The sequence below is a fragment of the Piliocolobus tephrosceles genome, chromosome 20 (assembly GCF_002776525.5).
Source record: "Piliocolobus tephrosceles isolate RC106 chromosome 20, ASM277652v3, whole genome shotgun sequence".
Taxonomy (NCBI): domain Eukaryota; kingdom Metazoa; phylum Chordata; class Mammalia; order Primates; family Cercopithecidae; genus Piliocolobus; species Piliocolobus tephrosceles.
The window spans coordinates 7,828,306-7,845,121 of NC_045453.1; the positions used below are offsets into that span (position 1 = coordinate 7,828,306).

At 42.8% G+C, this 16,816-nt stretch overlaps 1 protein-coding gene across 2 annotated transcripts in view; it reads right to left on the reverse strand.

The window, feature by feature from the left end:
* Positions 1-16,816, reverse strand: part of TRPC4AP (transient receptor potential cation channel subfamily C member 4 associated protein) — an 86,714-nt gene that overhangs the window by 30,310 nt on the left and 39,588 nt on the right. For both annotated transcript variants that reach the window (XM_023220503.1, XM_023220502.1), the window contains exons 6-7: positions 13,483-13,611; positions 8,133-8,340 (exon numbers count right to left, since the gene is read on the reverse strand). In XM_023220503.1, coding sequence (XP_023076271.1) covers positions 8,133-8,340; positions 13,483-13,611 — 337 coding nt within the window. The remainder of the gene's footprint in view (positions 1-8,132; positions 8,341-13,482; positions 13,612-16,816) is intronic.

Below are 16,816 nucleotides of genomic sequence, written 5' to 3' on the forward strand. Positions count from 1 at the left end.
CGAGATGGTGGGCGCCTGTAGTTCCAGCTACTCGGGAGGCTGAGGCAGGAGAATGGCGTAAACCTGGGAGGCGGAGCTTGCAGTGAGCCGAGATCGCGCCACTGCACTCCAGTCTGGGCGACAGAGCGAGACTCCTCCGTCTCAAAAAAAAAATAAAATAAAAATAAATAAATAAATAAATAAATAAATAAATAAATAAATAAATAAATGATTTTTAAAGATTTTTTATATTGACAAGGCTGAGCGCAGTGGCTCATGCCTGTAATCCTAGCACTTTGGGAGGCCAAAGTGGGTGGATCACTTGAAGCTAGGAGTTCAAGACCAGCCTGGTCAACATGGCGAACTCCGTCTCTACCAATAATACAAAAATCAGCCAGGCGTGGTATCGTGCGCCTGTAGTCCCAGCTACTCAGGAGGCTGAGGCATGAGAATTGTTTGAACCTGCGATGCAGAGGTTGCAGTGAGCCGAGATCGCACCACTGTACTCCAGTGTGGGCAAGAGTGATACTCTATCTCAACACACACACACACCCTCCCTGTAAATTAGTGAGTGGCTATGAGATGACGTTTGACCTTACTTATACTACACTAAGGTTCCTCAAAAAGTCAAACATAAAATTACCATATGACCCATCAATTTCACTCCTATATACCCCAAAGAACTGAAAACAGGTGCGCACACAAATATGTGTACACACACATTCACAGCAGCACCATAAGATGAAAACATCCCAAATGTCCGTTAACTTAAGGGATAAACAAACTGTGGTATCTACATATGATGAGTATTATTCAGCCATATAAAGGAATGAAGTACTGACATGATACAACATGAATGAACTTCAAAAACATTATGCCAAGTGAAAGAAACCAGATTCAGAAGGCTATATGCTATATGATTCTGTTCACAGTCATGCACGGCATTAACGCTGTTGCGGTCAATGACAGACCACGTAGAAGACGGTGGTCCCATCAGATTATAATACTGTATTTTTACTATAACTTTTTTCTATGTTTAGATACACAAATACCATTATGGTACAACTGCCTACGGTATGTAGTATAGAAACATGCTGTACAGGTTTGCAGCCTAAGTGTATCATGGGCCACACCAGCTAGGTTTGTGCAAGTACACCCTGTGACATTCACACAATGACAAAATTGCCTCACTGCATTTCTCAGAAGGATAGAGATTACTAAGTGACACATGACTGTATATGAAGTAATCTGAATAGGTAAATCCACAGAGAAAAAAGCAGAACGGTGGTTGCCAGTGGTTGGAGAGAAGGGGTAATGGCAAGTAGCTGCTTAATGTGTACGGGGTTTCCTTTCGGGGTGATGAAAACGTGCAACTAGATAGAGGTGGTAGCTGCACAACACTGTAAATGTATGAAATGCCGCTGAGTTGTTCACTTTAAAATGGCTAATTTTATGTTATGTGACTTCCATCTCCATAAAATAATTATGCAGAAATAGATATCTGTTTGAGACACCATTTTTTTTTTTTTTTTTACATATCAGCCTGGCAAATATAAAAAAGTCTGATCATGCTCTGTACTGGGAAGGCTACAGCAACAGGGTGGGAAGATGAACAAGTAATTTCTTTGGAAGGTGAATTTGTCAACACATCGATTTCCATTAATGAGAGACTAATTAAATTATGGTATGCCCGTATAATAAAATACTATATAACTACAAAAAGGAATCATATAATTCTATATATGCTAGAGTATAATTTTTAGCAAGGTAAGTTTAATAAAAAGAGAGCAGTGCTTATTTTGTATTACCTATTTACATTACCATCTGTACCAACAGGACGGAGTCACTCTCTCTCTCCCTCCCCCCCATCCATGATTGGGCATGGATAGAGTATCTCTGGAGGGACGTTTAAGAAACTGGTAAAAAGTCACCACAGGGAGGGGGACAACCTCTCTGCTGTACTTTTTGTACCATTTTAAAAAAATCTTAGGTGTATATTATTTTTTCTAAAAACAAATAAATAGGCTGGGTGTGGTGGCTCATGCCTGTAATCCCAGCACTTTGGGAGGTCGAGGTGGGTGGATCACCTGAGGTTGGGAGTTCAAGACCAGCCTGGCCAACATGGCGAAACCCCTTTTCTACTAAAAACACAAAAACATGAGTCGGGCGCGGTGGCCCACGCCTGTAGCCCCAGCTACTTGGGAGGCTGAGGCACAAGAATCGCTTGAACCAGAAAGCGGAGGATGCAGTAAGCTGAGATTGTGCCACTACACTCCAGCCTGGGCGACATAGCCAGACTCAGTCTCAAAACAAAACAAAACAAGCAAAAAAACCAAAAAAGAAATAAAAAGTTTGTATTCTACATGAAAATCTTCACAAAGCTGGATTTTTATTCTTATGCTTCTGTTCTCAGCAAAAATAGCTCCCGCTGCTTGACCTGCTACTCTCAGGACAGCATGTAGGAGCTGGTCTTCCCCATTCCTGCACACTGAACACACTCCTCCAGACGGGAAGTGCCCAGCACTCAGGGTTATAAGTCGGACTTCCCACCCCAGATTCTTGAGCTGTTGAGAGTCACTCACCTCCTGAAAAGCTAACGAAAGCGGCCGGGCGCGGTGGCTCAAGCCTGTAATCCCAGCACTTTGGGAGGCCGAGACGGGCAGATCATGAGGTCAGGAGATCGAGACCATCCTGGCTAACACGGTCAAACCCCGTCTCTACTAACAATACAAAAAACTAGCCGGGCGAGGTGGCGGGCGCCTGTAGTCCCAGCTACTCCGGAGACTGAGGCAGGAGAATGGCGGGAACCCGGGAGGTGGAGCTTACAGTGAGCTGAAATCCGGCCACTGCACTCCAGCCTGGGCCACAGAGCGAGACTCCGTCTCAAAAAAAAAAAAAAAAAAAAAGCTAACGAAAGCTACAGATTGTCTCCCCACAAAGAAATTCGCTGGACCAATCATACCTAGCAATTCACATACGATTCACAGTCACAGGCTGACACCCCAGCATATCCAGTCCTTGTAATTCTCACAGCTTTAGCAGTAGCTACTACACCTGGCTGGTTAATGGTAAACTGACAACTAAATCACTCACAACTCCTGGGAATTTCTGCAGAAGCAGGCCTCTCCTCTCCTCTCACTGCTGAAACATCAGTATTCCCCACACACTCCGGTAGTTTCCCCTCCTGCTTTCCAGCTTCATGTGCTGCATAATTCAGCCCCTTCTCAGCTAAGTGTCACTTATAAATTGACAATTATCTAGCCTATAGCTTCATTTGCATCTCTGCTAAAAATCTTGAAAGATGTTACTTTCCCCCAGAAGGAAACCAGTTGTTCTCTTCTGAATCGACAGAAGGAATAACTGGTAGTTCTGAGAATCTCAAAAAAGACTCAAAAAATAATGATTTATGCCATCTTCCTAGAGGTCAGATAATTTACATCAGATAATTACATGTAAATTATCTGAGCTCCAGGAAGATGGCATAAATCATTATTTTTGCTGGGCAAGAAAATGACCTCACAGCCACAGTTTATTAAAAACGAAATGAAAACTTTTTGGCAACATCCTACATATTTCAGCTTTCCATACAGTTATGGACTATATCCCTCCAGCCCCTGTAAATTCATATATTGAAGCTCTAGCCCCAAATATGACTGCGTTTTGAGATAGGCCCTTTAGGGAGTGTGGTGGTGTGATGGTTAATTTTAGCTGTCAATTTGACTATACTGTGGGATGCCAAAGTGGCTGGCATAGCACTGTTTCTGGGCGTGTCTGTGACGGTGATTCCAGAAGAGATTGGTGTATGAGTCTGTGAACTAAGGGAAAATCTGCCCTCAATGTGGGCAGGCACCATCCAATTGGCAGGGGAGCAGTGGGAGGCGATGGAGGAAAACAAAAAGGGATTCTCCCCCTTCTGGAGCGGGAAGTTTTTCTCCTACTGCTCTTGGATATCAGACTCCAGGATCTTAGGCTTTTGGTCTCCGAGACTTGCACCAGCAGTCTCCGGGGTCCTCCAGCCAGGGAGCTACACCATCAGCTTTCCTGGTTCTAAGTTTTCTGGACTTGGACTGAGCCATGCTAACGGCTTCTCAGGTTCTCCAGCTTGCATATGGCTTCTCTTTTATTTTATTTATTTATTTTTGGAGATGGAGTTTTACTCGTTGCCCAGGCTGTAGTGCAATGGCACAATCTCGGCTCACTGCAACCTCCGCCTCCTGGGTTCAAGCAATTCTCCTCCCTCAGCCTTGCAAGTAGCTGGGAGTACCGGCATGTCACCACGACTGACTAATTTTTGTTGCAGATGGCTCATCATGGGACTCCTCTGCCTCTGTGATCGTGTGAGCCAATTCCCCTAACAAATCTCCCCTCATAAATCCTACTGCTTCTGTCTCCAGATCTGGAGACTGCTGCCTAATACAGGGAGGTAATTAAGGTTAAATGAGGTTATAAGTGTGGGGCCCTAAACGGAGAGGACTGGTGTCCTTCTAAGAAGAGGAAGAGACACCAGAGGTCTCTGTCTCTACTCACTGACGCAGAGGAAAAGTCATATGTGGATACAACAAAAACATGGCCTTCTACAAGCCAGGAAGAAAGGCCTCACCAGGAACCAATCCTGACAGCACCTTGATCTTGGACTTCTAGCCTCCAGAACTGTGAGAAAAATAAATGTCCGTTAGTTAAGTCACCTAGTCTATGGTATCTTGTTATGGCAGCTCAAGCTGACTGACACACACATCTGAGATTAAAGGCATTCGCTACTGGAGTGCAATTCAAGAATGACAACATTCAGAGGACTAAGACTTTTCTCACCCACTCATGATTTAATTATGTCCACCGGCTTGGCCTTCCCAGGGCATTCGAATGGAGAAAATCATGTGGGTAAGGGAATGGAGTAGGAATTACCGTCAGAGTCGGGAGGGGTCAGACCCTGTACAACCTCATGTGTGGAACCTACAACATTTAAGCTTTATTCCAAAAGCTACAAGCAGAATCACATATAGACTGTCTACTACGTTAGTCACACAGGTATGAAAGTGAATCTAGGTATTTTAGAGAGACTTAAAAAAAAAAAAAAAAGACTCCCAAATAAAAAAAACAAAAACAAAAACTGAGCTTTGGGTTCTCAGTTAATCAAGAAAGCCCAGGCCGGGCGCGGTGGCTCACGCCTGTAATCCCAGCACTTTGGGAGGCCGAGGCGGGCGGATCACAAGGTCAGGAGATCGAGACCATCCTGGCTAAGACGGTGAAACCCCGTCTCTGCTATAAATACAAAAAAATTAGCCGGGCGCGTTGGCAGGCGCCTGTAGTCCCAGCTACTCAGGAGGCTGAGACAGGAGAATGGCGTGAACCCGGGAGGCGGAGCTTGCAGTGAGCCGAGATCGCGCCACTGCACTCCAGCCTGGGTGATGAGCAAGACTCCATCTCAAAAAAAAAAAAAAAAGAAAGCCCAGCTGACCAGAACAGTTCATTCCTCAAGAATAATGGGTAATGCTGGTTTTACTTATCAGTTTACAAATAGGCATATGAAGGCAATCAATACTAACAGGATCAAAATCATCTGCCAGAATAGATTCCTTAAATGGGAAACTAAAAGATGCAAGTTACTTAGTGCCTTGGCATACACAGGTATCCCATACAGAACCTTTCTAGCCCTCAGTTTCCTCACATGTGCAATGGGGATACTAATCTCTATTCCACAGGGCACTTGAAGGATTAAATAAAATCACTTATAGGTGTGTACACCAGCTCTGAGGTATAATTCAGTTATAATGAAAGTCACATATTTTTTTTAAAAAGTCAATTTCCTAAAATGAGAACTCCCTGCAAATCATAAAGGAGTGGGAAGAAAACTGTACACAGACCAAGGAAGACCTTGTATCTAGGGACACAGGAGGAAAAGCAAATCTGAAGAGATAATAAACAAACCCTGGTCAGAGTCCGCAAACCTCTACCTTTACATATGACTACAACATGTAAAATTATATTCCCTAATAACCTACAAAGTATAGTTATGACCACCTCGTATTCCTAACTAAAACTAGACAATAACAGAGTGAATGGCGGGCTCATATTCAGCCTCAGGAGAGGAGGCTGCTCTGAAGCACCTGACAACTCTGCAGTGCCAGCCTGGGGAATGCATACAACTGGACTTCAGAAACAAAGAACTGTTTTCAGAGCATGATTAGGGTTACCTCTGGATGGCTGTGGTTTTCTACTGCTGCTTTTTAATGATGCATTTGTATTATTTTACCTTGTTTATTTGGTGTACCCTAAGGTACACCAAAGGCTTTTGTATGAACAATATTTCTAGCCTGTTAACACTGAAAAACTAGCTTTTAAGACACAAGTTTCAGTTCAAATATGAATTATCTACACTCTTATGGCCAAAACACACATATGCCAGTTTCTCCAAAATCTGTGCAGGCAACAACATTTTAGAAAGAATACAGTTCTTTTGCTACTGAACAGAAATAGGTGGGGTAGGTTGGTTAGAATAGTGTTTTGTTTTTAAAGTAATATATTTACACGGTTCTATAATCAAACAATATATGAATGTATACAGTAAAGTCCCACTCCCACTGCTACTACCTTCCCTTACCAGCTACTTCCTGTTAATAACCACTTTAGGTTTCTTGTGTATCTTTTCAGTTTCTTTAGGCATGCCATATGTGAGCAAATGTATGGTCTTATTCTCCCCCAACTTAATACAAAAACTATCATATCATACACACTGTTCTGTATTTTCCTCTTTATCATTAATATATCTTGGAGATTTTTCTATAGCAGTACATAGAGATCTTCATTTCTTCAAAGCTACACAATTTTCCATTATATAAATACTGAATACATTAAGCAGTCTAGTGTTAATGAACATCTGGGTTGTTTTCAGTCTTTTGTTATTACAATGTTGCGATGAATAATAATTTTTTTTTTTTTTTTTTTTTTGAGACCGAGTCTAACTCTGTTGCCCAGGCTGAAGTGCAATGGTGGGATCTGGGCTCACAGCAACCTCTGCCTCCTGGGTTCAAGCAATTATCCTGCCTCAGCCTTCCGAGGAGCTGGGACTACAGGCGTGCACCACTACACCCAGGTTATTTTTATATTTCTAGTAGAGACGGGGTTTTAACATGTTGGCCAGGCTGGTCTCAAACTCTCAACCTCAAGTGATCCTCCTGCCTCGGCCTCCCAAAGTGCTGGGATTACAGGCGTGAGCCACCGTGCCTGGCCTTAATGAATAATTTTGTACAGTAGTCCTCCCTTAGCCAAGACCCCCACAGTGGATACCTGAAATGGCAGATAGCACCAAACCCTATATATACTATGTTTTTTCTTATATACATACATAACTATGATAAAGCTTAATTTATAAATTAGGTACACTAAGAGATTAACAACAATACTACGATAAAACAGAACAATTATAACAAGATGCCGTAATAAGAGTTATATGAATGTGGTCTCTGAAATTTTCCAATTAATATTTCGGATTGCAGTTGAACAGGTAACTAAAACCACAAAGTGAAACGGCATACAAGAAGGGACTAGTGTCTATACATCATTATCTATAAAATGAAGGCCCAAGAGAGACTTAGTAGATCAAAAATACATGCATTTGTAATTCTGATAAAAAGTAGTTCTTAACTTTTTTTGTGGTTCTGAACCCATTAACAAATCTGATGAAAGGTATGGAACTTGGTTCCCAAAATAATGAACAGATACACAAAATGTACATACTAGGAGCCTTCGCATGGATCCATCTCTAGACATATTAAAAAGGGGTGCCAGGTGTAGTGGCTCACACCTGTAATCCTAGCACTTTGGAAGGATGAGGTGGGTGGATGACTTGAGCCCAGGAGGTCAAGACCAGCCTGGGCAACATGGCAAAACCCCATCTCTACAAAAATACAAAGATTAGCCTGGTGTGGTGGCACCTGCCTACAGTCCCAGCTACTCGGGTGGCTGAGGTGGGAGGATCACCTGAGCCCGGGGAGGTCAAGGCTGCAGTGAGCCATGATTGTGCCACTGCATTCCTGCCTGGGTGACACAGTGAGCTCCCATCTCAAAAAAGAAAAAGAAAAAAGAAAAAATGCTAGATGATTTAGGAAGGGCCTCAGAGCTATAATCTCAAAATTCTGAGAACTTGGAGACTTTACCTTGATTGATTTCAGCTGCAGAAGGCCCCAAACTCAAGCTCTTCTTCTGTTGAGCATTTTTGGCAAGAAGCGTGTGCTTGTCATCGTTCCCTGTATCCATCTCTGAAATGGTGACAGCCAGAATCCGGCAGAAATTAGCGAGCTGCTGCTGATCGAAATTGGATACTAAGGAACTCAGATTGGGGACTTCATCTAGTCGGATCATTTCCTACAGAAGACAAAAATGAAACAATCCCCATGCTCAATTCACTCAAGAGACTGGATATGCCTCTCTTTTGCATCCCCCTAAATATGGGGCTCAGTGGCTAGATCACTTAGGTTCCTATCCCAGCTCTGTAACCTGCAGCTCCGAAACCTTAGTTAAGTTATAAAAACCTTTCGAGTCTTTGCTTGTTCATCTGTAAAACGAGACTAACCTACCTCACGGGATTAGTCTGAGGACTAAATTTACCTTTTGATCACCACTGTTTTCACTTGTTCTTGTGGTATATTTTGCCTATTTTTTAAAAAACGGAAATGCCTACCACTCAAGTTTTGCAAATCATAAATTACCATTCTTGCTACAGATTTTCTTCTTAAAAAAATAAAACACTTCAAATATAGCTAAAGGCCTCTGTGTATTTCCCATCCAGTCGCATTTTCCTATCTCCTCGCAGAAGTAGCCATTATTTTGAACTTTGTGTTTATTATTCCCATGCATATTTTCATACTTACAAATATTTCCATTAAAATACATGGTACTGCTCTGCATGCAGTGTGAATGATATCATACTACACCTTACTTTTCATCCAACATTTTGAAGTTTATCTACACTGATAAGAGCAGCTGATTCAATCACTTCCCACTGTTTTACCCCACAGTTTAATCATTTCTCTTTTCTTTAATAGACAGGGTCTCACTCTGTTGCTCAAGCTGGAGTGCAGTAGTGTCATCATAGCTTACTACAGACTCAAACTCCTAGGCCCAAGCAATCCTCCCACTTCAGCTTCCCAAGTAGCTAGGACTACAGGTGTGTGCCATTACACCTGGCTAATATTTTAATACGTTTTCTTTTTTTTTGAGATGGCATCTCAATCTGTCGCCCAGGTTGGAGTGCAGTGGCACGATCCTGGCTCACTGCAAACTCCACCTCCCGGGTTCAAGAAATTCTCCTGCCTCAGTCTCCCAAGTAGCAGGGACTACAGGTGCCCACCACCACGCCTGGCTAATTTTTGTATTTTTTAGTAGAGGTGGGATTTCACCATGTTGGCCGGGCTGGTCTTGAACTCCTGACCTCAGGTGATCCATCCACCTTGGCCTCCCAAAGTGCTGGGATCACAGGTGTGAGCCACCGCGCCCGGCCAGTACTTCATTTTTATAGAGAAAGTATCTCACTATTGTTGCCCAGGCTGGAACTCCCGGACTCAAGCAATCCTCCCACCTTGGCCTCCTAAAGTGCTGAGATTACAGGCGTGAGCCACTGTGCCTGACCCTTTCTTCTTGTAACACATATTTAGGTAAACTACAGTTTTTCACCATTAAACAATGTTGCAATGAACATTCCTATAGGTACTCTGTGTACACACATATGTGACCATTTATCCAGAGTAAGTGAGAGCAAGAATTGTCTTTTTCTTGACTTTACTAGAAATATTTCCAAAACATTTAAGTTTAATATTTGCTATAAATTTTTAATAAATACCCCATAGCTGTTATATTTTAATAAATACCCTATATATAGTTTCTAAGTTTTCCCTCCATTGCTAGCTTTTATTAGGAATGATAATTTTATGGAATGCCTTGTGTTATTTGGTTCTATTCTCATTTATTACTCCTTAAAATCTGTAAATGTCATGTACTACATGAGCTTTTCTCATTTTGAACCATACTTGTGCTACTTAGGTAATACCTGCTATCCTGTATCCCACTAATTTACTTCCACTGGATTGGGAATTTCTCTCACTGCACAGATCACATGAACTTTTAACAATTTGTTCCTGCATCTATTTCCCAAACAATCTGACGATACTTTGACAAAGGCATATATCCTACTCTTTCTCCTGAGACTCAACGTACAGGACCTGGTAGCAACAGTATCAGTGAATGTGCCCGAAACAAGTGCATGATTCCTAGAAGCTCTCATGAATCCCACACTCCCCTCTATTTCTAGTAATGGAGGAAGACAGGAATTTGCTGTGTAGGGGGCACTGGGGAATGGCTGCTTCCACCTTTCCTTTTCCCTAGTACAAAACAAATGTCAGCTACTGCTATTATTGGCAACTGTAACTTTCATCTCACCAGTTTCTCTAGCCCTGTCTAACTCAGTATATGGGTCCCAAAACAGGTCCTACCACCCCCAGCCCACTTCTTATGGTTGTTTTAAATTTTAAGATTTTTTTTTTTTTAAGGCAGAGTCTCGCTGTGATGCTCAGGCTGGAGTACAATGGCACAATCCCTGCTCACGGCAACCTCTACCTCATGGGTTCAAGCAATTTTTCTGCCCAGCCTCCCAAGTAGCTGGACTACAGGCAAGCACCACCATGCCTGGCTAATTTTTGTATATTTTTAGTAGAGACAGGGTTTCACCATATTGGCCAGGCTGTCTCCTGACCTCAAGTGATCTGCCCACCTCGGCCTCCCAAAGTGCTGGGATTACAGGCATGAGCCACCGTGGCCGGCCAAGAATTCTTATGTTTTAATTTTTGATACATACAATACATATTATGCAGCATAACAAAATGACTAGCTGTGTGTGCCTTTCCTATTGCATCTCTCTGCCTCTGGGAACCACTATCATTAATTATTATTGCCTTGCCATTTAAAAACTAGTTTTATCAATAAACAATTTGCTTTTTTGAGCTTTATGAAAATGATACGCTACCTACAGGGTTCTGCAACTGGCTTCTACCACTCGATTATTTCAATTACTCAGCTATGTTGTTGCCTACGGCAACAGTTCATTCATTTCTACTATATAATATTCCACTGCGTGAAGAAAGTACATTCATCCCTTCTCCTATTGATGGATCAGAGACTTGGTTTCAGTGTTTTGTTCTGAAACAACGAAGCTACAAATGTTCTTATGTGTTTCTTGATGCACAGGTAGAGAAGTTTTGCTGGGGCAGTGGCTTCCAAACTTTTTAGCTATCACCAAGAATGACCACCAGTAAACATACACATGGGAATGTATATATAAATGTCAAACAAAAACTTATTCAAGTAATACCCTTACACAATACAGTTTGCTCTTTTCTATCTGACTGATAGACCCGATGGATTGATTTCACAACCTTCTGGGTTTCAATCCTAAGAATCACTGTTCTAGGACTGAGCTTCCTCACAAGTGTGTCCAGGCACAGATTATAGGTGACCCATGGCAAAATACTGATGCCTCAGCCCTCAGGGCAAAGCTTCCCTAGGTGCTGGGGCACAAGGTGTGTCGCTGTTCAACTACAAAACAAAAAAGAGAATATTCTGCTGATAAACATTTATCAGTAGTATGCAAGTGTTTCCACTGATACACACTCACCAACATTTGCCCACTCTCCCCCTCACTATGGTACTGATGTGCATTTCCTTGATTGCCAGTGAAGTTAAGCATCTTCTCTTTTATATTTATGGACCATTTCTTTTTCATCTGTGAAATGCTTGTTCATAACATTGCCCATTTGTCTAATGGGCTATTTGTCTTTTTCATGCTGATTTGTAAGAATTCTTTTTTTTTTTTGGAGAGGGAGTCTTACGCTGTTGCCCAGTCTGGAGTGCAGTGACACAGTCTTGGCTCACTGCAACCTCTGCCTCCCAGGTTCAAGTAATTCTCGTGCCTTAGCCTCCCAAGTAGCTGGGATGACAAGTGTGCGCCACCATGCCTGGCTAATTTTTGTATTTTTTAGTAGACACTAAAACTGGGTTTCACCATGATGGCCAGGCTGGTCTTAAACTCCTGACCTCAAGTGATCTGCCTGCCTCAGCCTCCCAAAGTGTTGGAATTACAGGCATGAGCCACCACACCTGGCCTGTAAGAATTCTTCATAAATTCTGAATACACATCCTTTGTTGGTTACCTGAATTGCAAATGTCTTTTCCCAGTTTACGGTGTTTCCACTTTCTTTATGGTGTCTATCCCCCTTTCAAACTGCACCAAGATACCCATAATGTTTGGTAGAACATGTCATCATTTTGGGGTACACAAAAAGGAATGAGAGGGAGTGAGAGGCAAGTGGGAAAAGTCATGAAGGAGCAATTCTAGACTCCTATGCTGAGACGGCTAAGGAGTCTGGAGTTTCTACTCCAGAGGCCCCCTTTCACACACTGGCTGGAACACACAATTACTGGAATAACAACAAAGCCTTTTATCAAAGGGCACAAAGGGTCTGTCTGGGGCCTGCACACATCTCCAATGTGTTCCTGCAGACAATAGGCCACTTATGCTGGGCAATGACAAGCAAGGCCTGGGGAAAGCACAGCAAGAAGAAATGAAAGCTGGGGTCACCACAGTGCACGTGAACACCCACTACCCTGCAACAGCAACCTCCATGAGGCTGCTCAACAGGAAGAGAAAGAAATCTGCCAACCAGCAACCAACATGGAGGCTCAGGACAGATGAGGACTAAGGAGGTGAGCTCCAGATCCTAACAAGCATTACACCAAAAAGGTAACACAGTGAGTCTCTAACAGAGGTCTATGAATGTATTTTTGGGTACCTATGAATTCTCGAAATTTTTAATTTAGTTTTCATTTTGATCATAGTTTTTTGAAAAAAAGTTATGGGTCATCTGATTATCAACCTTATGACCAAGTGGCAGGATTTCAGAGCTCCCATTTGTCTCCTACCGTGCTGGTGCCAATTAACCAACTTTAACTGCTGAAGACTAATGAGAAACGATAGAGGCAGACTTCATAAGTGAAAGCCAAACATTACTACCAAGGGGAACATATCCCTTAGTAGTAATGAATGAAGGCTTCACAGCAGTTCAGATAGCGGTAGAGAAAAGTGGTAAGAGAATGGAGTCAATGCACAGCATACAGTAGCACAGACATGCTACAAAGAACTTGCCCCATGGTAATGAGTGAGGGGCAATCTGATTTCAGCAAAGTAACATGTGGCATCACACTACATTCACAGAGTCAATTTGAAGTTCTGAGTTTTAGAATTAGTTTGATTTCAATGTATATGTTTGTTTAGGTTTTACAGTCATGTAAGAACCACTAGTATAAGGGGTAATCCAGGTTTACACTTGAATATATCTAAGTGACACAAGACATAATTTAACACTTTCTTTTAAAAAAGCTCTGTATATTATTCAGGTTTGAGAATCCAATGGTCTGAGACACCCTTCCCCATCTGGTCAGCTGGAGGACACAGCTCACCTTTTTAACACCCAAAATATCTTCAATGAGGGTTGCTGTTTGTAAGAATGTCTTCTTACTTGTCATCAGTGTAAACAGGAAGATCACAAAGTCATTCTTTTCTGCCAAACGCTTTGTAACTCCCTCCGTCTGTCACAAGAAGAAAAGGCAGAATAAGTTGTAAGTACAAAATAAATTATGAAGAGCAAGGTATCCTTTACCGACGGTGAAAAGCAATTTCACCTCTGAAAACTGGCATGAGTCAACAAAAGGGGAACAGCACAACTTAACTGTGGGAAACATTCGTTAACTCTCCAGCCATGGAAGAAAAAAGCCTCCTGACATTCAGGCTACACAAGGGGAGCCCACTTGTGAGAACATAACACAATGAGATGGTATTTCTTAAGATAACTTATCTCAGAGTTCTGAAGGCCATTCTTAAATCTGAAATCCAACAGTACCGAAGCATGGACTTAAGAGTCAGACCCATGTTCTAATTCCAGCCATGTGATCCTGAGCATATCACTTCGCACCTTTGGAACTCCATTTTTTCATCAGTAAAATGATCATCTTAAAAGTCTTTGAGGCCGGGCGCGGTGGCTCAAGCCTGTAATCCCAGCACTTTGGGAGGCCAAGACGGGCGGATCATGAGGTCAGGAGATCGAGACCATCCTGGCTAACACGGTGAAACCCCGTCTCTACTAAAAAATACAAAAAAAAAAAAAAAACTAGCCGGGTGAGGTGGCGGGCGCCTGTAGTCCCAGCTACTCGGGAGGCTGAGGCAGGAGAATGGCGTAAACCCGGGAGGCGGAGCTTGCAGTGAGCCGAGATCCGGCCACTGCACTCCAGCCTGGGCGGCAGAGAGAGACTGCGTCTCAAAAAAAAAAAAAAAAAAAATTTTGAGGCCAGGCATGGTGGCTCACACCTGTAATCCCAGCACTTTGAGGCGCCAAGGTGGGCAGATCACTTGAGGCCAGGAGTTTGACATCAGCCTGGCCAACGTGGCAAAATCCTGTCTCTAATAAAAATACGAATATTAGCTGGGTGTGGTAATGCACACTTGTAGTCCCAGCTACACGGGAGGCTAAGGTAAAAGGATCACTTGAGCCCAGGAGGTGGAGGTCGCAGTGAGCCGAGACTAGGCAAATGCACTTTAGCCTGGGCAACAGAGGGAAACCCTGACTCAAAACAAACAAAAAACCCAACAACAACAACAAAACCCCCAAGGAGTATGAAGGAAGTAAGGAAACTAGCTGGTTAAAGACCTTAAAACTTATGTTCAAGAGTTTGGATTGAAAACTGCAGTACTGTCAAGTGCAGTGGCTCACACCTGTAATCCCAGCTACCCAGGAGGCTGAGGTGAGAGGACAGCTTGAGGCCAGGAGTGTGAGGCCACAGTGAGCTACAATCTCACCACTGCATTCCAGCATGGGGACAGAGTGAAACCTTCTCTCTAAAAATAAAGAAACTGCAATACCGCTAGCTTACATACACACACCTCCCACCCCTACTGCCTTAAGGCAACTAGAGCTTAGTGGCTTTAATATTTCTTTCTTTTTTTTTTTCAGCCTCTAAACTGAAAAAATTCCAAGGCTTACTGCAATAAACTTGACCTCTCCTTAAAAAGTATAATCAAGTGTACAGACACACACAGTTTGGTAAATGGGAACCCCAAGTTAGGAAGCATTTCAGAATCAGTGAAATGAGATATGTCACAGCAAATTTAATTTTCTTTCAATTTTAGAGACAGGGTCTCACTCTGTTGCCCAGGCTGAGGCCATGACTATTCACAAGTACGAATATAGCTCACTGCAGCCTCAATCACCTGGGCTCAAGCGAGCCCTCCACCTCAGCCTCCCGAATTGCCAGATCCCCCCACCTTAGCCTCCTGAATCACTGGGACTACAGGTGTGCACCACCACACCTGGCCAATTTAATTTTCAAAGTGAAGGCATCAATAAAGATGTGCCAAGTATATAAATCTTCAACAATCCCATTAAATAGGACACTAAAGAAAGCAATCTCAGTCTGTACTGATACATCTCTGTTCTTCAGTTGTAGCACTGATACATTAAAAAAAAAAAGAGAGAGAGAGAGAAAAAAAAAGGTTGTATTCCCAAACTACATATAGTACCTACACCAGCTACGAGATGTGAAACAGGACTGACTCTAGTTTTACTCAGACAAGCAAAAGTTCTGGAAGATCCAAAGAAACAGAACAAAAAGAAATAAATTTATCACTTTCTCTCTATCTCCAGGCTGTCAAATACACAATCCTGCTGCTCTAACTAGCTACCCTTCACTACCCACCTTTCTCCTCTCTTCAGTTTATCAAAGTGCTACTCCTTTTACAGACTGGCTAAAATGACTCCTCTTGGAAAGCCTTCCTAGGTCAAGACTGGCCACCCAAAATGCCATCACAAGTTCTTAACTGAGGCCAAAAAGCACTAAAACGATATATAAAATGTTGTATGCAACTACTGGGGAGAGTTTTTTCCATATAATATTCATCATAGGTTTTTTTGTTTTTTTTTTTAAAGACAGAGTCTCACTCTATAGCCCAGGCTGAGTGAGTGCACTGGCACAATCATGACTCACTGCAGCTCTGACCTCTCAGGCTCATGCAATCCTCCCACCTTAGCCTCCTGAGGAGCTGGGACTATAGGTATACAACACCACATCCCGCCAGTTTTTAATTTTTTTGTAGAGACAGGTTCTCACTATGTTGCCCACGCTGGTCTTGAACTCCTGGACACACATGATCCTCCTGCCTCGGGCTATCAAAGTGTTGAGATTATAGGTGTGAGCCACTGTGCGCAGCCTAATCATAAGCTCTTGACCTAGTATTTGTCAAGTATCTAAACAAGGGGCTATAAACTAGCATCCGGTAGGCCAAGCTTTTTCTGACGAGCAGTACTGTTTTTTTTCTATATTTTATTTTTTAAGAGAGTCTCACTCTGTCACCCAGACTGGAGTGGAGTGGTACGATCTCATCTCACTGCAACCTCTGTCTCCTGGGTTCAAGTGATTCTCCTGCCTCAGCCTCCCGAGTAGCTGGGACTATAGGCATGCACCACCACGCCCAGCTAATTTTTGTGTTTTTAGTACAGATGGGGTTTCACCATGTTGGCCAGGGTGGTCTGGAACTCCTGACCTCAGGTGATCCACCCACCTCAGCCTCCCAAATTGCTGGGATTACAGGTGAGAGCCACCACGCCCAGTCAACAGTACTTTTTAAACTTCTGAATTCAAACATCTTTAGACAGGACACACTTGCTCCACTTGAGTCACAGTTTACACAAGTCCCCTCTCCAACACCAGCAATTCCAAACATTTCCTGTTTTCTGCCTGATCC